Source organism: Magallana gigas, chromosome 3 (genome assembly GCF_963853765.1).
Source record: "Magallana gigas chromosome 3, xbMagGiga1.1, whole genome shotgun sequence".
In the NCBI taxonomy this organism is placed as follows: Eukaryota; Metazoa; Mollusca; class Bivalvia; order Ostreida; family Ostreidae; genus Magallana; species Magallana gigas.
In genome coordinates, this window is record NC_088855.1 from 46567762 (window position 1) to 46595562 (window position 27801).

Below are 27801 nucleotides of genomic sequence, written 5' to 3' on the forward strand. Positions count from 1 at the left end.
TTATTTCCTCTCCATGGTCCCCAATAATGACTGTGAACATGAAGTTCCTTCAAACACGCAACTTTCATTTTAATTTATTGTCCTTAAAAATATTCTACATGAATAATTCAATGTAAATACACCCTAGATGCAGGTCTAAGGCTCCCGGTCTGAAAAATTCTGATGAATGACAGTTTCTTACGTCGTAAAAATTTGCAGTTTAAGACGCACAAAAACGTGCGCTAGTTTTGGATTGAGTAATCTTATTTAACAAAAAATATGTGGAAATAATTAGAACCAGTAATTTTTCAAGACAATTTACAACCAATTTCGTCACAGTACTTGCCTCAGTCTTTCTCTTAAACATAGCAACCGACCTCAGAAAATGAAGTATGTCAAATTGACGGGCAGATTGAGAGTCGCTATTTTTTGCATGTAAACAAACAACACTACTTATCTTTACGGGTCTGGTGATCGTGTTTAAAAGAATATGAGAGGCAAGTGAAATGATGATACAAGTAGTATAATGTCGACCCATGAATTTTTGGTATTGAATATTTGTACAAAATGTTCGAGAAATTAAGTTAGTTTAAAAGTTCAAAACTAGCGCAATTTTTGTACACTAAATTTTTGTGTTTGAATGGGAGAAGCTAAAGCTCTACGATCTGAAACCTGAATTTTCTCCGTAGAGGTAAATAAACCCATGTCCATTTTATCCTATTTAACATCATTTTGTTTAAAACTTCATTTTTACCCTACAAATCTCTGGAATTTTTTTGCTATATTTTAGGAGCTTCAATAGCTCATGGTTTAAACAAACTGTATACTGAGTAAGTAAGAAAGCTTACAGTATGAAAAAGATTTTATATAACTTCCCATCTTGTTTGGGAGATGATTTTTTAACACCTCACTTGTTTTTCATTATTTCTTAAATAATCACCCTTTGTGATGGGTGGAATGTGTCTGGTCCTTTTTTTTTTTTTAAAAATAAACCCTTCACCCATTAATGCCTAGTGCCAATTTCAAGTTTTCCAGAGGGTCCTTGAGCAGATGAGAAATGATATGAATGATGCTGACACATACAGAGTAAAGCATACTACAGCTTTTGGTTCAGGTCAGCTAAGAACAGTGTGCAGATCAGCACCTTACTTTGTGTAGGAATTAGTTATATCTGGGCAAGATTTAGAGGTAGGTAGGGTTTGAATATTTTAGAAAAAAGTCTTAACTGATAATCTTTGGGAAATGGGAAAGACTCAGCAGATATGAGGCATCTACAGGCTCAGATACATGTACTGTACAAATTTAACCACACAATATGCAATGACAAAATACTTGGGAAAGGAAATTACCGGTAGTAATCTGGTCTTGTTATCCTATGATAAAGCTAGTTATACATCTGCATTATTATCTATATATTTTTTTTTAAAGCATGTGTTAAAAAAAATATTACTATTTTATATATTTTTATCTTCTGACCTTTTTCTTAGAATTACGATTCTAAATATACTCTCAAAAATAAATCCCACCACAAATGCGCTTAAAAACCATATATATTTGTTTTATTATTTTTATCTCTGCAACATATATAAGAAATGGTAAAGAACTACATGTGAAAATATATGTTTATCAATCCTCTGAAAAAATCAGTCAAGTACTGACAGATTTCATCATGATTATCTATAATTATAGAAGATAACTAATTACCACTCAATATGGAAAAAAATGCCACAATCTAAACCTAGAGACTTGCTTGTGACACAAAATAATAATTATATAAATGGAAACTTGAACAACAAGTTCTATTATACATATAAGGAGATAGCTGTAGCTCGCAATCTAAAACAATTTGGATGATATATTCAGTCAAAAACTAGTTTTTGTGTGCAATATAAATACACAATTTTTTCAATGAGTGGCACTGTACCTCCCGGGTCGTCCACCCATATCTTTTTTCAGACTTTGAGCTACAGACCTGCAGCTAGGAAGGGGAGGGTAGAAAAAAATCTTAAATTTCTTTGAACATATCCCCAATTTGAAATGTTATCAAGAAAAAAATCTTAACATGTATTCAAAATTTATTCCATCTAAATAATGCAAAACTATTTACATGGTTTTTTCTATTACGGTATTTAACATTTTACATTCATTTGAAAGTCATCAGAATCTACAGTCATTATATACAAATAAAGACCGAGACACTATTCACAGCATGAAAGTTTACATATGTTCCATGGTATTCTCTATAGTTTTGTTTATTCTGTTGTTTTTGGATATTCTTATGTTCATTTCCAGGATAAATAATGTGTCAGCTCTGTAACGGAAGCTAAGTAGTAATTACCAAATGTTAGAAAACCTAGAGAGTGTTCGATAGTTAAGGAAGACAAACATCATTTCTTTATTCTTATCCAAATGGTCCTATAAGAGGCACTATGATTTAAAGTCTGAAATCGTGGCTTATTGCAGGCTTCAGTAGCTATCATCGCCTGTCATATATGACGATGGTTTTGCTTGGGAATCCTTTCATTTCTACAATCAGGTAGACATACTCGCTCTCTTTGTCTGGTTCCTGCAAAAAAAAAAACTCAGTTTAAAATCCATAAAAGTGAAAGTTGAAATGCTGGATTAAGATATTTTTGACTCTGCTTAGTGTACATAAGATCAGGAAATCTTAAGTTCTAAAAATACTTTTCTATGATTAGCACAATGACAATCCAGTTAATTACTATTCCTACCACAAACTTGATTCAGTTTTCCTTATTGATTTTTTAATCATTCAAGTACTGCTATAAATACAAATAGGAATACCTGTAAATTAGGCCAGATGTATTTTCTGTGATGTGTTCTTGAATAATAAAACTAGCCACTAGCTGTCTCGATTTAAATAGATCATTTGCAATAGGATCCTCTCAGAAATAGATAATTTCATCAATTGTGTGGTGATTTTTTTTTTGGTACTGAGAAAATTCAATGTACATATGCTCCAACATGTATGCAAATCCAACATTTAACTGATTAAATAAACTAACTAAAATTATCAAGGTATAGAATGTGGCCTTATGGAATGCAGTTGAATCATCATATTTTCAAAATTTAAATTTCTCCGAAGGAGAGGGGGTATACTGTTTTACCCTTGTGTGTCTGTCTGTCCGTCTGTAACAAAAATTTCTGTCGCATTTATCTCAGCAACTGTTTATCGCAGATGCTTGAAATTTTAACACACTATTTGTATAGGCATGCTATATCGTGGGATGTATTTTTGTACCAATCGGACGTCAACTTCCTGTTAAATGAGTACTTTGTTTATTTTTAGCCAAAATTTTCAAACAAATTTCAGTCAAAGATTTCTCAGCAATTATTTATCGCAGATGCTTGAAATTTTAACACACTATTTGTTTTGGCATGCCATATTGTGGGATATATTTTTGTATCAATCGGACGTCAACTTTCTATTAAATAATGACTGTTTATTTTTAGCCAAAATTTTCAAACAAATTTTCGTCAAAGATTTCTCAGCAGCTATTTATCACAGATGCTTGAAATTTTTACACAGTGTTTGTTAAGGCATGCCATATCGTGGGATGTATTTTTGTACCAATCGGACGTCAACTTCCTGTTAAATGAGTACTTTATTTATTTTAGCCATAATTTTCAAACAAATTTTCCTCAAAGATTTCTCAGCAGCTATTTAACGCAGATGCTTGAAATTTTAACACACTATTTGTTTAGGCATGCCATATTGTGGGATATATTTCTGTTCTAATAGGATGCCAGCTCTCTGTTAAATGTCGACTTTGCTTATTTTGCATATTCACATCAGTGCGGGGGTATCACTAGTGAGCATTGGCTCACAAATATCTTGTTTAATTAAAAGAGCAATATTACATTCTTGGATACTAAAATGCCATTTAAATATTATTAATTCCTCACAAATGATATTTTTAAAAATTGGCTATACATGTATATACATATGTGTTTAAACTGTGATAAACAGAATCTCTCATGTGATGTATTATAATACTCTCTCTCTCTCTCTCTATCTCTCTCTCTCTCTCTTGTATGAATAGTGAACAGAACCAAGTTGGCAGCATGACATCAGGATACTTCTAAGTGAACAATTCACATGCAAGTATCCAGACCATCTACTGGTAATTTCACTTAAATATTACAGAAACAGAATTGTGATAGCAATCTTGAGTTAAATGTACTGGTACAATTTACATGAAATAGATTCTGCATACAACTTTGTTTCACTCATTCTTAGACAAACAGAATGAAAGAGATAATTGGATATATGTGTGTATAGTGATAACTCCATCCCGGTTACCAAACAGTAATGTGTGGATAAGGGTGTGTAAAGGGAAGTGGTAATGTTTATATTCAGCTTGGCTGAGAAATATCAATGTGACGTTAAGAAAAATGTCAAATGTTGTAAAAAGACGTCTGACAATGAGGTTCTTTTTTGTCCTATCACATATAGGTAAATACATGTATGGATAAAATACACTGATCTGAAAGAGAAACATGTACCTAATTGGGCTTATGTACTGGTGTCATATAATTTTTTGATAAAACCCGGGTTCAATAATCTATGTGAAATTATGAACCCGGGTTCAATATATCGCTGCGAAATATTGAACCCCCCTTTAAAATATTAAACCCCGGATTCAATATATTATGGCCATGATATATTGAACCCCCCTCTAATTTTTATTGCTTTTGGAGAGAGGGTTCAAAATATTATGGCCGCGATATTTTGAACCCCTCTAATTTCAGTGCTATCAGAAAGGGGGTTAAATAAATATCATAGCCATAATTTTGTTTAATATTTTATTGGGGGGTTCAATATATCACAGCGATATTTTGAACCCAGGTTCAATATATCACAGGGTTCAAAATATTATATGATACTGGTATTTTAAAGGCTTTTAAGAGTTGGGCAGAGCTAAAAGTCTATTGGAATACCAGTAGAATGTAAACAGTGCACCACTACCATATATAATGATGGGTCTCTTCCAAGTGGTTGTTTCATCTTGGATAAAAAAGGGATTCTTTGAGGGTACATATATTAAAGATTAAGTACAAACAAAATGAAGCAGATATTCCAATATTTATTTCTTCATAAATTAACTGGGGGTCGTATTTCACATCATCCTTTGTTTTGAGCTCAAAACATGACAATGTTGCTTTAAAGCTAGGATAATAAAAACTCTGGTGACACCCAGGCATGGTTGGGTATTAATGGCAAGTCCTTCAGGTAGACCTAAACAATGTAGTCACTTACCTGCTTAACCTCAGCGTATACTGTTGCCATTTTATGAGAACTCTGGAGATAGAACTTCATTCTCATGTGTTTAGCCCCATCAACTATGAACTCTTCATGGCTGGAAGAAAGCAACAGTAATCAGTCAAAAAGTTCAGATTAAAATGAGCAAATGGCTGATACTTCGAAGAAAATGAAAATGGGAATAACTGCATATCAAATGCAGACCTAAGCCCCAGTAACAGTACAAAAGAATTTCATGTAACCATTGTATAGCTATTAACTGTTTTAAATACATCATATTTCATCCTGCAACAAAAAACTTATATTTTTACCCATTTCGCTCAAGTCTTAGAATGCAATATAATGTCAGTTTTATCTCAATGTTGATGCTAGAGACAGCGGAGTCTGATAGGAAATATTCTTGAAATCAGAAAACATAGTACTGTACATCAAATCACCAAAAGGAACTTTCGTATTGAAAATTTTGGAGATGCAGATATCATTTAACTGTTTTTGCAGATTTTCTAATTTGAACATTAAACACTAATCACTTCTACAATGAAATGTGAAATGATAGCACCTGTTGTTACAGAGTTATTGCCCCTGCATTCTCTATGCCAGGTAGATCATGCTTGATCATGCATTGTCTATGTGAAAAAGTTACTGTCCCTGCATTTTTTATATGTGACCAGTGTTAGTTACACTACTGCATTCTGTGTGTAGGAGAGTCATTGTCCCTGCATTATCTGTGTGAGAGACCCTGTATTCTGTGTTTAGGATGTTATTGCCCCTGCATTTTCTGTGTTATGTAGTTACTGTCCTTGCATTCTCTGTGTGAGAGAGTTATTGCCCCTGTATTATCTGTGTGAGGGAGTTACTATCCTTGCCATCTCTTTGTGAAGGAGTTATTGTCCCTGATTTCTACGTATTTTTTCAGGGCTTACCTGACATGTCTCCGTCTGCCTCTTCTGTCTGTCTCTCCATACACCTTGATAGGTTCACCCATTGCATTAATCACCTGTAAGGAAAAAAAAGATCAGTATCAAATACAAGATAGTTTTCATATATACTCTGCATGTATGTATCTATCGTCTTCAGGCTGTCAAAATTAACAATTACAACAGGTTCTCTAGAAACATGTCTTCTTCCTCCTTTATAATACTGGAGACTATGCTTACTCTGCCATCGTTTTTACAGATTTCTGCGGCAGCACTGTACACACTGGTGGCGCCATCTGTGGCACACAGCTCTTGATACAAGTTGTACAGGATGTAGCCTGAAACAAGTAAACAAAAAGACTTCTCAATTTTTATCAAAATCTACATCGTTATTACAGTTCACTGACCGTATACCAAACTGATTTGTATGGTAATATATATTACCGATTAATCCGCCGCCTACCACTATCACAGCTATGTATGTCAGGTCTTTTCCTGCCTCCACAACTATAATGAAATAAAAGTAAAACTTGATAGTTGCATGTCCAAGACGTTAAATAAAATGGGATGGGGGAACACATACGACATATATATATATATAAAGGAGAGAGGAGTGTAGTGATTGAAGTTGTATGGACTACAGTATACATAAGATTTCGGCCTAGATGATCGGCAGTAAGGATTGTATAGTCCAAAATATCTGACGTTTTCCTGGCCTTTCTAACGATTGCGATTTTTACATGCCATAAAAAGTGTCAGGACTGGGTTATTACAAAAACTGGAAATTCACCGCCTCCACCTAAAAGCGGCATGATTTTAAATAAATAAATATTTATAAACTCAATTATACACCTTAAAAATATAATTTTACTGCACATTTTAATAATCACAATGATAAACAATAGTGATGTTGACCTATTTTCTCGAGAGATAAAAAAAAATGCACAAAATCCAAATAAATCTCAACGGATTGAAAGAGTCTGTTTATGGGATGTAAGGACCCATAAACAATATTAGTGAGCAGTAATATCATCGTTTATTACGGTAATTAGTTGTGACTGAAACATTTGATTTAAGTTATAAATATTTAAAATCAAGCCAAGAATAAACTGGAGGCGGCAAATTTTCAGTTTTCGTAATGGCGCTGGTTCTGACGTTTTCCTGGCATGTATATCAAAATCGTTAAAAAAGTGAGGAAAACGTCAGATATTTCGTACTAAGATCTAACTAGAATAACAGAGATCCCTGGTTTGAGTCCCTATTCAGTCATTATCGTTTCCTCACTTATTACAATATTGACGGATCAATGGAAAAGGGCATTTGACCTGCTAACATGCCTTCTGTCATCTGTAGATCCTAAACCTATACATGTGATGTCAAGCAAAACTTTGCACAATAGTTCAATATGACATTTACAATTTAACATTTGACGATTCATGATAATATTTTCATGACATTCTTTAAGATATATTCATCCATATCCATAAAAATCCTTTACCTTTCTGACCCGCTGATAAACCTTCGTATGGACTCTTTCTCTTTACATCCAACTCTGCACCGGTCTTGGGTTTCGAATTTTCTCTGGTTTCTTTGCTTGATTGCTCTTGGTTTTGGGTTGAATAACATTTTAAAATATTTCTTTTACAGTTAATAACATCCACAGAAAGAATCCTTCCTGATATGAGCACTGTTCTTGCACTGTTGCATTGTGATAAAGTTTGTAGTAGTTTTAACGACAACATGATGATGAATCGAGGTGAACTGTTGAAATGAAAGTGAAAGCAGTTTTTCTAAAAAAAACAATGCGCATTCGCATCAGTAAAAAAATTAAAGCAATTATTCTAAAACTTCGGTTATTTTTATCACCATTTGTTTGTTCTAATGACTAAGTTGTGCAATATTTGAATATCAATTCTTGTGTATATTAGAAGATAGATTCGATTTTTACTGGATCATTTTTTTTATAAAGCATAGAAAGGGAAATCATACAAAATGCGACCGCGCGCATTTTAGCAGGTATTTTTTTTTTAAAGATGGCGGACAAAGCAGATAAATTCGAGGCATTGGAGCAGCAATTGGAGTTGTTTATTGAAAATACAAGACAGCTAGGGATAATTGTTAGCGATTTTCAACCCCAAGGACAAAATGTTTTAAACCAAAAGTTGTAAGTTTTAGCCATGGTACCAGTAAATTAACATCAAAACGTCACCTATCTTGTCTATTATTCAGTTATATGCAAAATGTTACAAAATGATCTCAGGAGGTTTGATTATTATCAAACTTATTAAGAATCATTTGTTTATTATTATTGATTATTATCAAACTTATTGAGAATCATTTATTTATTACAGGCATACTATGGTAACTGGTTTGCAGGAGATAGACAAATTGAAAACACAGATGGGGGATATTCAGGTTCCTCTTGAAGTGTTTGAGTAAGTAATGATTGGAAACAGAATATGCGTTGCCCACAAGGACTTGTGTAAAAATAAATCGTTAAAAAAGTGGGTACCTCCAAGAAAAAAATCAAACGGGGGGAATTATCTTGGATATTGCCTCGTTTTATCGGCTAATTTCTCATGTAAATTGTTAACACTTACAGTCTAGACAGACTCCCAAAACGGAGTCAACGGAAGTGAATTTCTGCAAGTATTTTGAACTCCGTTTTGGGAGTCTACGCATGTGCACATGTACAAAAAATGGCGATTTTTTTTTTGGTTAAAACATGGGGTCCACAAGAAATCATCTTGCAAAGTGCTGCATGTGTTGGCAGACTTCTAACATGTTTTAAAATACCCAGGATATAATTTACTATCGATCGTATTTGCACGAAATAGGGGTTTATTTACACTTAAGAAAGTTATTTATCTCCGAAGTTGGTTGTTTGGACGATGCTTAAAAAGGGATATTTTGTGTTTTTCACAGAAATTTGTCGTTAAACTAAAAGGTAAATTGCATGAAATTGTACCTTTTTCGTATTGTAAAATTGATATGTGCTTAAACGAAAAGAGCCCCGATCACTAACAAAAACTGGCTGCTCTAGTGATGATTAAAAACGTCTTATTTGTATTGAAAAAATAGGATTGATTGTTTAAAAACCTAGAAAAAGAAACAAATTGTCACTCTAGATACAATAACTCTTTGAATTAAACAGATAATTATCATCAAAACAGTTATAATCGCTCGTGGCGTTTCCGATGTTAGGAAACTATGTTAAATACATAATTATTTAAAATAATTGAATAATTAAGCCTGAAAATGATGTAAATGAGACTATACTTTAACAAACAATGATAAATAAATAATCATTTCCAAGCATTTGATTTATTTCTAAAAAGTTATAGTTATGCGCGATCAAAGATATGGGTGAATTTTTCATTTCAAAAATTAATCTTACATAATACAAGTAAACAGTTATAAACATGTGACATAAATATGACACATAAACGTTCAGAAATGTTTTTGAAAGTTTAAAATTAATTTTTGTCGTGTTTTTGGCCAATTTTAGAGATTTATTTTGAACTAAGGGGCATAACTCATATGTTGTTTACATTAGAAACGCCATTTTACAGCAATGCATGATGGAGCCAAAGATTCCATTTTGGGAGTTAACTCCATTTTGGGAGTTCCGTCTAGACTGGTTAAACTATAGACATATGTGCCGATTCATATTCCTTAATAAATGATTCTTCTTTGAGGCATCACCTCAGGGATGCGTTTTACAACGGGACTTATGACTTACGACCAAATTAATAAATGCTTATTCATCAAAATCTAATAAATGTTTTAATTTAATGGCTGTAAAATATGATTACAGAAATCAAAATAAGATAAAATTACGGTAATGGTTTCATACAAATTTTGTAACTCATAAAGCATTCCATGAGACTGAAAGTATTTACGACTTTATCGTAAGTTCTTTTGTAAAACGCAGCCCTGGTTTAAACTTGTTGATTCCCTGCGTAAACATCAAAATCAACAACTCCTTGGCTTTTGCAGAAAGCGAAAGTACGGTACATGAGTTTTGTTTTATGATTGGTTATGGGAAAAGCCAGGAGATAAAATTGGTTGATGTAAACGTAAATAAAATTAAATTGGAGGTGAGATCCTAAAGAAGAATCATTTCTTGAGGATTATGAATTGACTCAAATTTCTAGTTTAACGTTAAAATCAAAAGGAAAAAGTGAATATTGATTTATTTATTTTTTAATTTACGTTATTACTAAATAAATACATATTGAACCATTTCAGCTTTTTAGTACATGTACTATCATTACTATTTATATAAGACAATAACAAATTGAAATAAATGTTTACATTTTTTAGCTACATAGATCAAGGAAAGAATCCAAACCTGTACACTAAAGATTGCTTGGAGAAAGCTCTTGCCAAAAATGAACAAGTGAAAGGAAAGATTGACAATTTTAAGGTGACTTAAAAGAATAAGTGTATTCATAGTTTAATTTACATTTGATTTTTAATCTATATAATCAATAATTGAATTTTTTATTTATGTTCTCGACAAATCGCTAAGGTGGTCTCTCTTAAAAGTGGTTTATTAAATTTGAATTTCAGAAATTCAAGGCAGCCTTGTTAGTGGAGCTGGACAAGGTCTTTCCGCATGAAATCAACAATTACCGAGCCATGCGAGGAGATGACAAGCCATCCTAGTAATAGGCTGTGTATTTGTGGAACATTCTGTGGAACACTCAAATTGGTTTTTGATGTTTGTAATTAAGTAATGTACTACTGTGTCCAAAACCCTCAATTTTGTTGTCAGAAAGATGCATTAAAATCCAGCTGACCAAAGGGGGCCTGAATTTTTACAATAAAATAGTTAACAAAAAAAGATATTGCTTGTACATGTAATATATTGAATTAGATGGAATTTGTGTGTTCAGTAAGAGGGTCAGTTCATAAATTTTAACCGGGTTTTCAAACAAAGAATCTGATTATTAAAATGATGAAAATGGCGGGCAGCCGGGCTGTCGGCTGCCAAAAGGGTACCCTTATTGTACGGATAACTCCTTCTACAGTTTTTAAGATAGGAAGTTGTTCTTTTGTAAATTAATTGTGCATATATCAAAGGTGTGCATGTTGCTAGGATTTTGATTTCTGGTCATTAATGGAGAAAAAAAATACCAGCTTGTGAACTTATTCATTTTTTGGCAAAATATTGCATATAGGGTGCCCCTATTGTACGGATAACTTCTACAGTTTTCAAGATAGGAAGTTGTTCTTTTGCGAAATAATTGTACATATATCAGAGGTGTGCATGTTGCTAGGATTTTGATTTCTGATTGTTAATGAAAAAAATACAGTGTACCAGCTTTTGCACTCATTTTTGGCAAAATATTGGATATAGGGGACTCCATCTCTGGATACTGTACCATAGTTATTGTTTATTAATTCAGGGTTGACATTGACTATGGTGTAGTTCACATACCGATAAAAGATAACCTAGTTTACGGTAACATTGCCAGCTTTTCACTTATTTTAAGTTAGAAAACACTGTAAATTGCAAGTGTTATTTAGACAAATGTCTGATCAGCAAGCAAACTTAAAATAGGGCATGTCCATTGGTTGGTCATAAAATAGTGACTCCATAGAAATATGCCGGTATCATAAGAGGACAAAAGTTTCCAAAATTTTCTTTTTATGAGGGCCAGGTAACAGTATGCCACTTTGGATTTATATGTCTCAGCATTTTTGATGTAGTAATTTGCCATCTGAGTTTATTAGATGACTTGAGTATGTCAAAATGAACAAATTATAAAGAATTTTAACTTGTCACACAAATTGTCAGTTTTAATGATCTAGAGCTTTAGATTTCAAGTGATAATAGATATTTACTTTGAATTACTTTACATGTATTACCCGGTACATTCAATCTAATTAAATCAGAAAATTAGATTAACCCCTTCAATATATAGTTTATCATTGTTCAAGCAGCTCACACAGCAAAGTCTTCAAAGTAAAATAAAAATAGAAGAAACACCATCTAGGCTTTATACGTGTAGCAATTTCATTTAATCCACAGACATAGAAAAAAGATCAAGGATGACATCCTGATGATATAATGTCAATGGGAAAGGGTTCATTTTTATTAGTTGTCTTCATGTTGTTTCTGCTAACTGGAAGACACTGGACTTTGTTCATTATATACATGTATTCTTCAAGACTAAGCACCAGCTGAGTTACAGCCCTTGGACTGTGAAAAGTTTAGAACATTTCTGAAAATTTAAAGACCTGTTTTTACACCGTTGATACATAAAGTGAGCTGACTAGATTTCTGTATTCTTTTTTTTTTTTTTTTTTTAGGAAATATCCCTTTAACATCCTTAAAGTTTTAGTGTACACTATGTATTTTATACAAAATCAAAGAAAAAATGATTTTAAGAGAGCTGGTTGAGTGTGGCCATTTCTAGACTTAATTAATCTCCTCAAGAAGAAGAGCTCTGTATAAAGATAATAGCAAAATGATCAAATTAAAAGGTAAAATATAACAATATTTTCTCCAGTGAATTGAAATTTATAGCTGAACAAATCACATAAAAATCTAAAGAGGAACTGATGGTTATTAATTTGTTGACCAACCAGCCTCCGTAAGTTAACAGCTGTGGATGTTGTATTTGCCTTTAGTTATGTTTCAGAAGTCTACTTGAACATGGATGTATTCTCCATGCTATATGGTTATCATATTTATAATGCTTATGTACTTTATTGCAAAAATAAGAGGATGACTTATAAGTTAAGTATAATAATTGCCTTTCATGTTTGGGTCTATAACACTTTCTGTTATGGGTATCAAAATTCCTTTTGTTGGGAAAGTTCATCCCTAAAATGAAAAAAGCAATCCCTTGATAAAAGCAAACAACAATGGAATTTTCCATTTTTTTAGTATTATATAAATTTACTTTAAGAGTCGGTGTACTGATGTAATGAACAATTGAAACTTTAATGATGGTACATTGAAAAAAAAATGTCAAGAAGTACTTTCATGGAAAATTACAGGAATATAGCACTTGACATTCTAAGTGGTGTAAATATACAATGATATTTATTCTGAATACATGTATTGAAATTGATACCCCGGCATAAATTTTTTATTTCCTAACATAATTGAGTTTTTTAAAAATACTTATGCGAGTTTGGGTTCTGACAATCCAATTAAAACCAGGTCCTTAGGTTAGCTTTTACTTATATCTGTATGGATTTTCTTTTGTTAAGAACGGGGTCTTGAATGTACAAGTAGTCCAAATTCATACACATGATGATGAATCAATTTCATATTTACATCTACCAAGTATTTTCTACTCTATTTCTTAAAAAATTATAGACTGCATGAAATAATCATAATGATATCAGACTCAAATTCCCATATACATGTATATGTAAGACAATTTGGCTATATATTTCTTTTATCTAATGTACACTGACAAATAAATTAGTTACCTCAGCTTACTCTTTCCAATAAATTCATTAATTTGTTGGAAAGAGTAATTATAAATAAGAAAATGCTTTCTCTGATGATTCATGCAGGTTATAAAGGTATAGTCGATTGCCGAAAAAATTACATAACCAGCTAACACATCATATTCAGCATGATTCACATAGAAAGCATTTTAGTGTTTAAATAATTAAAAAATTAAATGTCAAATAAAAAACTCAAATCAAGGTTATAAATTTTTGAACTCGTATAGGCTATATCATTTTCTTTAATAAAATTTAAGGATCACAGTAAAAAAAATTTCATTGTATTAGAAAAAGATGCATTCAGTCTTGCATAGCTAACTGATTTCTGTTCCAAAGTTTTTGAGTGAAAAAAGAATTTTATCTCATAATACGAATAATAAACATGCTTGCTGGTACATAAATCATACATGTAAAAATAAAATCAGTCAATACTCATATTGACAAATACAGTTACTCAAAACTACATATATACTAAGTAAAACAATGATTGACATGAAAAATATTACAGGTGAAAGGTCACTGCATTGTTGTTATAGTAATGCTTTATACATACACAATGTAAGGTGGCAGTTTTTTTCCGCCGGCGATAATAATGTAGTTAATAAATATCACAGATCCTAGAGACAACTCCTGCCCTCTACAGGGGCGGGATAACAGCACCGTTTTGTTTTTTTTTTTCAAAATGGACAGTAGAGAGGCTTCATAAATTAAGGTGGCAAGCTTTTATGTTCTTATGAATCATGATTCATGGAACTGATTAAATGGGAATGTTTGCGAAAATGGAAGACAGTCTTGTCAGTAAAATTGTGTTCACTACATATTGTTTGATTGACTTATGCAAGGCCAATAAAAAACAAATGTAATGACTGTAAAAAATTATAGTGATGTGATTGTTTGACAAAACTCAAACGTCAAGTTTTGAACTATCTCTTTGGAATTGTCGCTGAAATAATCACTGGTAGCGTCTGCTCTTTCCCCTGCTGTGGGATAATTGTCCATCAGTGAAATGCTAGGATCAAGCTGTGTGTGTTCCCTTTGGATTTCCAAAGAATGACGATGAGGCTTTTCCAATGTATTGGAGGGACTTTCGTCATGGATTTCAAAATATTCATGATTTTTCTGACTAGGTTGTGGGGAGCTAATGCTATTGCTTCTGGGTCGTCCAAGTATGGCCGGCACAAATGTTTTAATGGAATACTTGTTTTGAACTTTCCCCCCTTGACTGGCCCCACTGAGTCTTTTGCCATCATTAGAGGCTGTGGAGAGCCTATTTAACAATGTTGTAAGGTTGAGAGAATGGGATTTTGTGATGGTGTTTTGTTGAGATGAGGTCAGAAGTTCTGTATCATCCGTGTCCTCCACACTTGTAGTTGGGGCGTCTAGACATGGCAACAAGAAGTCTGGATGCTTCAGAAGCTGGTCTATGACTTCACCAGCATCAGGTCTGTCACATGGCTCATAGGCCAGACAACTGTAAATAAATGTACACAAGTCCTCGGAGCACTGTCGCGGCAGCATCAGGCGGGATCCTGCCTTCACGTACTCCACCACTTGACTGTTAGACAGACCCTGGTAAGGGAAGCTACCAAACGTCACAATCTCAAACAACAGGACTCCATAGCTCCACATGTCGGACTTGGCTGTGAAGAGTCCATCCGACAAACTCTCAGGAGACATCCATCTCACTGGCAGCATACCTAGGGGCAGAATAGAGAGGCATATCACTTAATATGTAAGTACTTGGGTAGTATACTTAATTACACAAAAGAGATATATATTTAACATCTATCTCCTGGCTACATTAATATAGTAGGATATTCTATGGGGTTTTTTTATGGCAACAGTTTGGCTGCTTTGTATTACTGCTGTTACCTTTCTTTGTAAATCTGTAGTATTCTGACTCAATAATCGGACGTGTCATCCCAAAATCTCCAATCTTTACACGACCACTGGAGTGGACCATACAATTCCTGCATGCCAGATCTCTGCCAAATGCATGGAAAAATGAGAAAATGTTTCACTTTTCAAATATACTTTTAAAACTGGCTATCAAAGCATCAAAATATCATAATAAGTTTGCAAATTTTACATAAAATTATAGTGAAAAATACAGATTCTGGTCTAGTTCTCTTCCAAAGAATGTAGAGACAATCAATCTAACAAAATTAAGAGTCTACCTGCAATCATGTTAACAATTAAACGTAGAGTGCCCACCTATGTACGTATTTCAAGTCGTGGATATAACGTAATCCGCAGGCAATGTCCAGTGCCATCATGGTCAGCCGCTCCGGTCGGATTTCATCTGCCTCCTTACACTCCAGACCGACCAGGTTACGGCGAGACAACAGGTAGGTCTTCAGGTCACCTGTACACATCAATATAAGTACATGTACACTCAGAATTTTGGGAAATGATTGCAACTACATGTACATACCTAGATCTTTACTTTCATTTATCATAAAATTCATTAATTATCAAAATATCATTATATGGAAAGTAGAAGCACTGCATTGGATTTGATGGGTTTTGCATTTCAAACATCAGTTGCTACTAAGAGGATATTACACATAAAAGCAGCCTTTTCCAATCTAATTAAAATTAGATCTTTGATCTGCTCCTAATAGATTGCTATACAAAGATAGATTCTACTTTATGAAATCAACTGCTTGTGTTATCATAGGGTGGCTCTATAACTCTGTCCTTACCATACAGGTGGAACTCCATGATGGCCATGAAAGGCTCCCCTCTGGTACACACCCCCAGGAGTTGTACGATGTTAGGGTGGTGAAATCTCTTCATTACATCAGCCTCACTGAAGAAGTCAATCTAACGAGAAATGTTGGACAGGATATCAATTAGTGTGAGTGCAGTTCATGTAAAAATCATAGCAACAATCCAAAAGAAATGTGTTCAAAGGGGAGTAACTTTGCCTACAAACTGTATATCAATGGTCATAAAATGTGTTAAAGGGGGGTAACTATTTATTTCAATTCATTTTTAAAAATAATTCAAAAGCTAATTTAGCATCAATTTATGATTTGCTTTAAAAAAATAAAATTTCAAACAAAGAATGATATGAAGAGCCTTTGATTCACTGCACATTAAGTGTAAATACAGTATCATACAAACCTTTTCTTCCAGGCGTGAGTTAGGTTTGAGGGTTTTGACGGCTACAGCCACCCACAGTTCATTATCTTGGTAGGCCTCCCCACCAAACACAGTGCCAAACGCCCCCTCCCCTAGCTTCCTGTTCAGCACCACCTTGTCTCGGGGAATCTCCCACTCGTCCAGGGTAAAGCACTTGATAAAGTCCGGCATCAGCCCTAACTCTTTCATACGGTCATGTGTGCTGCGCATTTTCACGTCATACCTAGAATATCGAGAGCAATGGTAACGAATAATTCTGCTAAAAACAGGTCAAGAGTTGAAAAATCTGTTGCAAAAAAACTTGATCAAATAACAGTGACTAGTTTAACCTAGTTTAGCCTTTTGAATTTCCTTAAACTGAAAACTTTGATAAAATATCCTGACCTATTAATATAAAGAAATGTATAATGTCTGACCTGCATTTGATGAAGAATATGATAATCAGAACCACAAAAAACAGAAAAGCGAAACCAAGGACATTAGCGATCACAATGGCCATCTCACAGTTGACACCGAAGAAATTTCGGAAGTTCTCAATCACACAACGCTTATTCACTGAAACAAAAAAAAGGACTATAAATATAGGTCTAATCTAATGTACAACTTACAATTTCCAATGAAGCCCTTTGGCAAAAGACTTCATTGACAATATCAATATTTCTGATAAATTCTGATTTGTAATGAACATATATAAAGTGTATAAAAATTGTACATTAATAATTAAAAAAAAACACATCTGATAAACTAAAATTCACCTGGTCCCAAATTATATCTTTATATAATTAGTTAAGAAGAAAAAAATCAATGGCTTTATAAATAAAGAGTAATAAACTTTGAACTTTACCACCTTTCTGCCCATCATTAGGAGCCTTTCCCCCGGGGGTCAGCCACTTGATTTTTGACCTGTCTAGGATTAGCTGTCCCTGGTTGCCCTTAGTGATCGGGTTGTAGGAGCCGATGACACAGGTGCCATTGTGAAAGAACTGCATCACATCAATGCTGCTGAAGCGGTCCGAGCCTTCAAAGTGAACATCTCCTGATGCCCCTGGGAAGTGAACCCTTCCTATGTTTTCCACTAAATGCCTGCAAAAAATTTTCTTTGACTTCTGTTTGTACATGTACATACACGTGTACATTCACAAAATTTTCCTCATGGTTACAATTTTTCTATGTACATACACTTGTATATTCACATAAAATTTTTCTCAAGGTAAAAATTTTTCTGTTTGTAATTGACATTAATAAACTTTGTTTGACAAAAGGACTATGTGCGGTTTTGTGCATTTTTTGCCCCCAAAATCAAAGTTTTAAAAAGAGCTTTAAAAATAAGGTGAAAGATAGTTAAAATCATATTGGAAATAAAGGTGTAAAAGGTTATCACCACAGTGACGTCATAATGTAGAAATGACGTCATGAAGATTGCATTATTTTGATAAATTGTTGTTTTGTAGCAAAATATGGGTGTTTTCCGATGGTTTTTCGACTGGGAAACATCGAGCGCAGGCTTGCTCAAGTACCATTTTTTAGTATAATGTGTATAACTATCTGAGGAAAACTATATGTTAAAATCGCACTTGAGCAGACCTGCGCTCTATACTTCCGAATGCAAAATATAGAGCAAAAATGAGAATATTTTCATTTGTTTGCAAATTTGCGGGAATTAGGTCATTTAGATGATGTCATAGATAAACAGCGAACAAGCAATGATGACTAAAATTAAGATTAAAGTTATAGGCATCCTCTATACAATGATTTGTGAAGATTTGATTTTTATACGACACTGTTTAAAAATTGGTTGAAATTGGGGGCAGATATTTGACCATACCGCACATAGTCCTTTGGCAGAAATTGATTACTTCTTATCTTTAATGACAATTTTATATAAGAATAATAGAAAAGGTAAAGGTATATTTTAATTTATACAAGAGAGAGACCTTTCTTGTATCTAATTCAACACATCAACACACACACTGAAGTATTACCCCATTGATGAGAGCTTAATTTGCTGTCATTGACGAGCACCTAGTACTGTTGATACTCTTCTTGTATCATCACCTTCTACCATTATACCAACCTTGTGTTTTCATCGGAGTGCAAGTGTTTGACAGCAATGGGGTCGGACTCCAACAAAGTATTCAAGGCTAAAGCGTAGACCCACACAGCATCATATACAAAGCTTGCAAAGGAACTTGGTGTTGTTTTCTGTAAGAACAAATAAAAAAGACTTGTTTTTTTAAGAGCAGCAGTCAATAGAAAATTAAAAAGAAAATTCAGTTTACAGTGAAGACAATCGATTTTATTATATTGAAGTAAAAAAACACCAGTAAAAAGATTTCATTGTCAAATAAAATAGTGGAATTAACTGCATAAAAATTGCGAGAAGAAACCCTCATTTTTTAAAATCTTGCCTTCGTTTTTCTGACAGTTTTGAACTACAAGAATTACATCACAAGTTTGGTGCTTGCAATTTCATATCCTTATACTCTGATACAAAAAGAAAAACTCATGGAATAAAGAACTAGATAAAAATAAGGAATCGTCAGTATCATAGATTATATGTACTCTAGACCACATTGTGTATCATAGATTATATGTCCTCTAAACCACTTTGTGTATCATAGATTATATGTACTCTAAACCACTTTGTGTATCATTGTGTATCATTGTGTATCATTTGCACGATTCCTTTACCTCCTGCCCGATTTTTTCGGTGTACAGTTGTTTGTATCGTCCTACAGTAAGATTCCCTATCACCAGAGACTTGATGGAGCCTGAGAACGCCTTCGACAGCATGAAGTGTCCGTCCACAGCGTATCTCAGCATCGCAGTATCGCAGGGAACCACATCGTGCCGGTTCTCTTTTTTGTTGTGGTGGTCAACATCCCACCAATCGTGCTCGTACCACCCAGGGAGGAACCAAACATACCCCTCATGGGCGGTCATTCTCTGAAATAACAATTTAAATTGATAAATATAAAAATGCTATAAGGTAATTTTTATCTTTATTTTGTTTACTCCTTTATCACAACAGTAAAAGATTTCACTCATTTTACCCTAAACATTATTGTTTAAAGACTTTTAAAGATATAGCATCATAATATTTTATATTTACTCTTTTTTTATGAAAGCAAGTTGGGCAATAAAATTCTGTTGTAAAGTTCTCTCCTTGCATGGCCAATAAAAGAAATATCAGGGAAATAGTTCCTACCTGTTTGTATGCTTCACACATGACGACCCTGGCCGTGGAAGGAAAGAAGTCGGCAATGATGATCTTTATATTGGCAGATCGCAGGTCTGCAAACACCTTCAATTTAACAAAAACAAAATTATATGAGTCCTTAAGTACAATTTTTATGTTTTACATAATGTCTTCTTCAATATGTACATGTAACTACACAGATTATACGTGCCAGTCATTTATCTGTTGGGTTTTTTGTTTGCAAAATGCAAAAAAATAGATCATCTTTAAAATTATGAAATATACCGGGATAATAGCTCATGCAACAATGAAGAAGGCATTAAGCAAATATAATATACAAAATACAGTAACAAAAATAAATTTTGTCAAACATGTCATCTGTAATTACCTGTGTGAGGTCAGTGTGAGAGCCGACAGCTTTGAGGTTTTGTTTCACCACCATGTTGATTCCATGAAGCTTGAGGTAGTCCTGTAAAGTCACATGGTAGGCGGGAAAGTCCTGTGTGTCTTCTGCCAGAGCTCCAATCTGTTCCCAACCCATCTGTGAAAACATTTGCTGGTAGATGTACCTGGAGAACGAGTGACAAAGATACTGATTACAAAGTCAATTTAAACATCTCTTTATTGCAAAGATGATTTTTACAATTTAACTGATTTTCTATGAAGTATTTTTGAATTGAGAGAATAGCAAAATAGATAATATAAGTAAAACAAAAATAACATTTTTTATTGATTTTTAATATTTCAGTTATTATATTAATGATAGCATTTTCTACTTTTCTTTTCTTACTTGTGTAGCCCTGCATGTGGAATGGTTCTAAAGAAATAAGGGTAGGTAACTCTGTCGGACAAAGAAGAGGAGTCTGCCCCATAGCTGACTGTCAACATGTTGAAATGCTTGGAGAGTGAAGCTATTGGCTCTGCTTCATCAGAGCAGGCAGGGCCTACCAAAGAGGCATCAAAACATCCATATACGGTATTTGTAATCTATTAAATCAAGTTTTACAATATTTCAAGAGAAATCAAAAACAGTCAGTGATATATTACCTAAAACTCCAACAATGGGTCCCATTTTGTCATTCTGGACATATTTGATGAACTCCTTCATGGCTACGTCTGCCTTACACTGGCTGTTGATATAGAGGATCTGAAGGTCGTACTTTGGAAGCACTGCTTTATCCTGGTTGACTCTACTAATGGCCAACTCAGCAGCTATTTACAAACAGAATGAATAATCATTTAGCTAGTTGCTGTGAATTAGCATTGAATATATCAAGCAAGATATCTTCATGGAAGTTTTATAAAAAATTGCATGGTCATTTAAATTAACTATCTTATAGATATCATTTCTAACCTATATCATTGAACTTTTACTTTTTAAACTGTTACCATTTTCCAAAAATAAAATTTCTGGTACTAATACCCAAAATCAAGTCAACAATTATTCTGGAAAACCTTCACATCAAATATACATGAATGACTTTAGAGAAGCAAGAATCTCACCTGCTTTAAGTCCAGGTTGATTCCACAGACCATTTTCCAGGGGAAACATTCCCAACAGAAAGATACGAGGCTTATGGGATAGATTAGGTGGTATCCACGACCTCCAAATGACCTCATTGTCCTTCAACCAATCACAGGCCACTTTTTCTGCATATGGCTTCTTTGAGTAAGCTTGAAGTAGTGCCTGATACTGGTGAGCTGAAAAACCCAGCTTTGAGATCACATGGGCAGCCTCTGGAGTGTTCACATAGATTTTGTTCCACACAAATTTCTCGTAGGTCCTCTCCCTGAATTCACAGCCTATGGTGACTGGGTCTTCCGAGGGGTCGCATGCTATCAGATGGAGGCTGGTCAGGTTGTAGGTGGAGGTCAGAGGGCTGGGGTCAAAATCAAAGAACAGGACCGGCTGCTGTCTCTGTAGAAGGTCAGAAATGAAGGGAATGAAGTTCTCCCCAATCCAGGCCACTATGAGAGGAAGGTTGAGCTTCTCTATCAGAGGTTTCAGGATGTACCTATCATACTCTGGAAGCATAAAACAAGCTTGATCTCAGAACTTTATGTAAGTTTGCTCAAGTCTCAATGTTTAATTTCCACTTCTCCATTTTAAACTTTTGATAATGCCAAAAATAAATCCATTTTAGTAAGGTGAGGTTCAGATTATTTAAACACAATAAAATATTTACAGAAACAAACCTGTGGTAACTTGGTAACTCCATGACCACGCAATGATTGAAAATACATATGTACTTACACAAAATACCACCATATGTATTAAGAGGTATTTTTGAATGGTTTTTTGAATGGTCATTCAACATCTTACACAAATATTTACCAGGATATGTTGAAAAGAGCACGGAACAGTTCTGGTGTTGATTGCTGCAGCCTGGTCCATAATACAGTCCTCCATGACAGCCCGTCTCGCAAAAGTGTTGAGGGTTGTCACTGATGTCGCTAGAAAGAGTTAAGTTGACCAGGGCTGAGAACGAGGATTTAAAGGAAAATTTCTCAATAAACCTGTCCAGGAACAATGATCTCCAGTGGTCAGTGATCACTTCCTGTTCCCACAATTCTTCCACTGTGTACTGCGGCATGAAAATCCCCAGCCTACAAAACCATTGATAACAATGAACATTATATTTTATGTACCAACAACTAGAGTTATCTCCCTTTTGCTTTGAATTCCTCAGTCTTTATATGAAAGACATTTAATGAAATATGAAAAGATAAAACTTGATATAAAACCGTTTACCTGGCTGACGGTCCAAGACGACCCAAATCCACTACATAACCAGGGGTGGTCCATTTCCATGTGTTTAGTTTTGAGGTGACTGGGACCTCAATGTTAACCATGGACTTGGGTACAATATGGGTCCCACTACTGGTACAACTGTATGAAGGCAAAACACATGTACCTGTTTAGCTGCAATAATGTAGCCCTCTCCTATTTTTATATCTGATGTTTACTGGAGAGGTCTACAATTCCTCTCCCAAAAAATAAAAAAAATCGGGAGAGGGCTACATTATTGCAGCTAGTACCTGTTATACACTTCATATTATGAATGAAATATTCTGTACCATGCAACAAGCTTAAGAATATTCCCAAATATACACCTACATGTAAATGAAACAAGTTCTGTGAGTATACCCATACAAAACAAAACTGCTATATATCAATGCACAGAAATCTCTTAAAGAAAAGGTAGCTTCTTATTTGAAAATACTTTCATCAGCTTATTTAAGCTGTTATTAGAAGTGAAGCCATGTTCCAATTTTACCTACACTTTTTTGTATTTGTTAGTAAAACAAGTTATATATAACTGTAAATCCTGTAGATAGTTGAGGATGATTGAGGTGTTGTATGTGGAAAATAACAGCGAGATACTAAACACACCCTTGTAGACACAGTTAAGGATGAGTGAGGGATTGTATGTAGTATGTATCACTTACATTGTAAAATCCTGTAAATGGTTGAGGATCAATGAGATACTGAAGGGGTTAATTATAACACTTACTCTGTACAGCCGTGTAAATGGTTTAGGATCAATGAGATACTGAAGGAGGTATTATACTTACTCTTTACAGCCCTGTAAATGGTTGAGGATCGATGAGATGCTGAAGGGGTTATAACACTTACTCTGTACAGCCCTGTAAATGGTTGAGGATCAATGAGATGTTGAAGGAGGTATTATACTAACTCTTTATAGCCCTGTAAATGGTTGAGGATCAATGAGATGTTGAAGGGGTTATAACACTTACTCTGTACAGCCCTGTAAATGGTTGAGGATCAATGAGATGTTGTAGGATGTATAACACTTACTCTGTACTGCCCTATAAATGGTTAAGGATCAGTGAGGTGTTGTAGGGGGTTTAACACTTACTCTGAACAGCCCTGTAAACGGTTGAGGATCAGTGAGGCATTGTAGGATTGGCCATGCTCCTGTTGTACCTCCACTCTGCTGTAGCCCACCACCTCCTCCAGTAGAATCTTTAGGACGTTGTTAGTGATATCATGAGAAATCCGACCACTGCTTTCCAGCATGATTGTCAGGGTTTTGGCATTGAAGTAAAACTGCCGCTTCTGCACAACTGCTATTTACCACAAGGATAATTTTTAAATAATTACCGGTATATTAAAAATATATAATCATATAAATGATGAATAATTACAGAATCTTAACTTTATAAAACAATACCAGGTATGCTATTAGCATTCTGATTTTGAGTTCATGGTTATAGGAAAATATATATGTCAAGAGGAGATAGGCCTCCTGGGGTCATGATCAGTTTGCAGATCTCCATAAATCAAGACAAGTTTACACCTCCTATCAATGAGACCTCAGCTGTGTTTTAAAAACTACCAATATATATTGAAACAGGATATATTGATTCACCCCCTCTCAGTTGTATATGCATGGAAATGAAAATATTTCTCTGCAATTTGTTGAACATGTACTTAATATATTCTTTAAAGAATATCTGAACTTAATTTAGCAGTCTCTTCTACAATCTTTTCTTATCTAAGGAAAAAATATCATGAAAGGTATTTTTTAACCATTTATTGATTGAAGTTATTTTCTGTTTGCTTTTTTGAAAGAATTGTGCTAACAATACTCAATGAGACAAAATAAAGATATGCATACCTGAGGTGTTGAGGCATTCCGAGTGTGCTGGGGTGGGGATGCATGTGGCACAAAGAACCACCCACAGACACACAGACAGGACAGGAGCCATCAGTGACCTAGCAGTGCCCTCATCCCGGGGGACATCCCAATCTCCTCAGAGGAGCACGACAGCGACACATCCATACAATGGCTGAAACACAAACAAAGATACAGTTGTGTAATCTACTGTCAACAAGTCTGGCAATGGATTCAAAAAACAAGCTAGCCCTCTCCTAAAATGTCAGTCAGGCTGGGGGGCTTGTTGTGCACTGTATGTACCCTGACTGTGAACTCAGTGCCGAGACAATCTGGGGCCTGGCTCCCATTCTGTTGCAACACTTCAACATGCAATGTAAATTCACTTGCAGATCAATGTGCATTGAAAAAATAAAGGTTTTACCTGGCGCAACCAAACTTTAATTTGCTAGCCGTCAGTTTAAGTTAAAAAGTGCCATAAAACGAATTCTTGCAATCTAGATAAGGATAATTCTCTGTGTGTGTGCACTCGCAGGTGTGTTCAGGGCCTCCCCTCCATTGTGCTGTGCAGGCCTGAGAAACCTTGCCTCATTGATCTGTTACCAAGTCTGGCGCTTGGAGAAATGAAAATGTAGACTTGTTTTTCGGCATAAACAGTCCGTAAGGACTCTTTTAAGTGTTACAGCTTATCATATGCCTATTCACAAAGGAATGATACAAATCTTATGTATTAATCAGAAAATCGCTTGATTTTACCGTTGGCCTTGTCAACTAGGGTGTACCAGTGGGTGTGTTTACACTGACTGTCCCCATTTGATGACAAACCGTCATATATTAAGCACAGTTAACTGCCTGATTACTTAATCTGATATGTTTGTTTAAAAACAATGTACGTGTTTGCATAATGGAAAAGAAATCTTAACGGTCCTTCATCAGTGCAATGTGAAACGAGCTCATGTCATGGTAGTGAATAACCATAATGAAAAAGCTCAAATAAAAATCTTTGCAGACTTAAAACTCAGGCCCCACAAAAATAAACACAAGAGCATTAAAGCTTTTTTTCAAACTGTAATAAAAACCTATATACATACACATTCTTACAAGACCATGGGAAATGTGGCAATGCTTTGACAACATGCCTTTGCACACAAGAGATTTCTCCATTTGGAGTGCTCTCTCAGAAAACCATTTCTTTAGAAATAATTAACAAAAAAGCAATATACAGCATAGTTTCCCTCTGACGTTAAACATTTCAATATTTACCCTTTTAGAATAAAAATAAACTTTTTTTCCTTTCCTTGTCAACCTTTAATGCCTCTATCACGACACCTCAAAAACTATGAGAGCTTTCATGTTGAAGATAACATATCACTGTCATTTAATACAATCTGTAAAACACCGTTTTTGGATGTATATGAGGCCAGGATACATACATATCGGAGCAAGCACCTGCTGCATAATGACAATAAAACCCCGCCATGACAACTGCTCTGATGGCTGGCGAATTCTGACATTGACGGGCTCTCACCTTCTAACTCGCTGGTCAACACTGGCTATATTTATCCTATGGACTTTACACGACAATTATAAGCCATGCAGCGATGACAAATAAATTGTATCTTTGTGTGATTTAATATTAATCAAATAAACAAAGAGTGTCAAATTTGTCAAGAGGAAGATATAGTCCTAGTTGTGTTCACACAGAATTAATAAGGCACAACTTCACTGTTATATAGTGTACAGGCCCAGTAAAAAAATCTTTAATCCTCAGGAATGTATAAAAACACTCACAAACAAACACACCACCGAGTTGTACTGACTGGTCACAATAACTAGCCTATTTGAGGTATTAACAGTATTAAATACTTGTATGCATATTGTCATACATTTAAATCTCCACTAATATTTCATTTACACCTGTTTATTGAATACTTGATCTACACACAATGAGGCCCAGTGATTAATCTTTGTTTGAAATCAAACTTTTAATAAAAGGTGTACGCACAATACTGAATCATACAACAAAGAATACACCTGAATACACCTGTGAAGGTATGTAAGGTATCATCAGTCACATGTCACAGGCCAAACACGAGGTCCCATCAACAGCCAGGGCACAGTGTTAATTCCCAATCAGAGTAATTAATCCGGTGCAATAAGGTCACTCTACAAAAGCTTTGTGCACCTACCTGAGGAATCTTGATGATAAATGCTTCAAAGCAATGGCTCACAGTTGTGAAAACCCCACTACTGTGTACAAGTATAAATTCCAACAGAGATAAAGCCACTAGATATCATCTGGGATTTAAAAGTCCCTTCGCATTCTCTACTCAGCCAAAGACTGCAATCTTCAATCCATCTTCCCACCTCAATTTTCACATAAAATTCCTCAGAACACAGCAATAAATGTACATAGATCTCTTCTGACCTTATCTGACATGGGCCAGGTCTATAGCCATATTCACCACTCGTATATAGCGCGGCACTGTTCTCTAGAATGCCAGCAATTTTTATTTTCCACTTTCCTTTCAGAAATCAAAACTTCCCACCAGTCCACATCAAAGCCTTTAACACAAATAAAATAAATGTAAGGAATAAAAGCCGAGTGTGTGTGTGGGTTAACGGAGAGTAAGGGAAGAGTACGCGGCCGCCTAGAAGTTGGTCTTTGTTGGCTGCTTGGAAGGCCTCCAACCCCAGATTTAAATCTTTCTGTCCCAATCACAAACACCCAATTGTAACAATAACGCCCCTGTCTACCTATCCATAAAAATCTCACAAATTCCGAATTCCAATTTAAATTCATATAGAATGGACCTCATATACAGGTTTAATTGAAGAACTCTCTTAATGCCTACTTTAAATGGTGGTATCTTATTTCTGTGAATTGATGAAAGGGAATCGAAGAATCTGTTGACTAAGAATGGATTTATAAATGCATTTGATGTCGTCACCACATACAAAATGAAATGTAAACTGTTAGTACTCTTACGTTCAGATATCATTTCCTGAGAATAGAATCTATTCGCAATGTACCTTAGCACAAATATATAATTATATATACATGTATGATACAATTTTTGGTATTTATTACAGGCATTATCGAGCTCTTTTATTGCTGTTATGTTACATTCCGTTGATTCATGTATGCATGTAAAAAGA

General features: G+C 34.6%; 3 protein-coding genes across 11 annotated transcripts; 1 reads left to right on the top strand and 2 right to left on the bottom strand.

The window, feature by feature from the left end:
- Positions 1 to 2041: 2041 nt before the first annotated feature.
- Positions 2042 to 7964, bottom strand: LOC105317637 (mitochondrial import inner membrane translocase subunit Tim21). The gene is made up of 6 exons (XM_011414346.4): positions 7679 to 7964; positions 6625 to 6687; positions 6421 to 6518; positions 6187 to 6260; positions 5261 to 5360; positions 2042 to 2545 (listed from the first exon to the last, which is right to left on the bottom strand). Exons 1-6 carry the CDS (start codon positions 7920 to 7922, stop codon positions 2456 to 2458), a joined length of 669 nt encoding a protein of 222 aa, XP_011412648.1. The 5' UTR covers positions 7923 to 7964; the 3' UTR covers positions 2042 to 2455.
- Positions 7965 to 8184: 220 nt separating this feature from the next.
- LOC105317638 (mediator of RNA polymerase II transcription subunit 10) lies at positions 8185 to 11033 on the top strand. Its single transcript, XM_020062957.3, has 4 exons — positions 8185 to 8344; positions 8532 to 8615; positions 10507 to 10609; positions 10756 to 11033. Exons 1-4 carry the CDS (start codon positions 8214 to 8216, stop codon positions 10849 to 10851), a joined length of 414 nt encoding a protein of 137 aa, XP_019918516.1. The 5' UTR covers positions 8185 to 8213; the 3' UTR covers positions 10852 to 11033.
- A 3259-nt stretch (positions 11034 to 14292) lies between these two features.
- On the bottom strand, positions 14293 to 27323 carry LOC105346025 (uncharacterized). 9 transcript variants are annotated; one of them, XM_034443232.2, is made up of 19 exons: positions 26832 to 27323; positions 24646 to 24817; positions 23884 to 24091; positions 22755 to 22892; positions 22338 to 22609; positions 21506 to 22027; positions 21050 to 21214; positions 20793 to 20946; positions 20391 to 20571; positions 20012 to 20107; positions 19495 to 19749; positions 18878 to 19005; positions 17648 to 17886; positions 17220 to 17358; positions 16786 to 17026; positions 16362 to 16482; positions 15871 to 16021; positions 15529 to 15641; positions 14293 to 15353 (listed from the first exon to the last, which is right to left on the bottom strand). In XM_034443232.2, the coding sequence occupies exons 2-19, from the start codon at positions 24734 to 24736 to the stop codon at positions 14533 to 14535; spliced, it is 4035 nt and encodes a 1344-aa protein (XP_034299123.2). In that variant the 5' UTR covers positions 24737 to 24817; positions 26832 to 27323; the 3' UTR covers positions 14293 to 14532. The 9 variants fall into 9 exon arrangements, with proteins under 9 accessions (XP_034299123.2, XP_034299122.2, XP_034299119.2 ...); XM_034443231.2 differs by having other exon boundaries at positions 17651 to 17886; positions 23884 to 24094; positions 26832 to 27322; XM_034443228.2 differs by having other exon boundaries at positions 23884 to 24094; positions 26832 to 27322.
- Between the last annotated feature and the right edge of the window lie 478 nt (positions 27324 to 27801).

Excerpts from the sequence above, each read along its gene's own strand:
- LOC105317637 (XM_011414346.4), bottom strand. The coding sequence starts at position 7,922 with ATGTTGTCGTTAAAACTACTACAAACTTTATCACAATGCAACAGTGCA. Across the intron at positions 6,688-7,678 it reads TTTATCAGCGGGTCAGAAAG|TTGTGGAGGCAGGAAAAGAC; the intron begins GTAAAGGATTTT and ends ATTTCATTATAG. Across the intron at positions 6,261-6,420 it reads TCTGTAAAAACGATGGCAGA|GTGATTAATGCAATGGGTGA; the intron begins GTAAGCATAGTC and ends TTTTCCTTACAG.
- LOC105317638 (XM_020062957.3), top strand. The coding sequence starts at position 8,214 with ATGGCGGACAAAGCAGATAAATTCGAGGCATTGGAGCAGCAATTGGAG. Across the intron at positions 8,345-8,531 it reads AATGTTTTAAACCAAAAGTT|GCATACTATGGTAACTGGTT; the intron begins GTAAGTTTTAGC and ends TATTTATTACAG. Across the intron at positions 10,610-10,755 it reads GAAAGATTGACAATTTTAAG|AAATTCAAGGCAGCCTTGTT; the intron begins GTGACTTAAAAG and ends TTTGAATTTCAG.
- LOC105346025 (XM_034443228.2), bottom strand. The coding sequence starts at position 24,736 with ATGGCTCCTGTCCTGTCTGTGTGTCTGTGGGTGGTTCTTTGTGCCACA. Across the intron at positions 22,610-22,754 it reads CGTCTTGGACCGTCAGCCAG|GCTGGGGATTTTCATGCCGC; the intron begins GTAAACGGTTTT and ends ATGGTTTTGTAG. Across the intron at positions 15,354-15,528 it reads CTACAGATTTACAAAGAAAG|GTATGCTGCCAGTGAGATGG; the intron begins GTAACAGCAGTA and ends TTCTGCCCCTAG.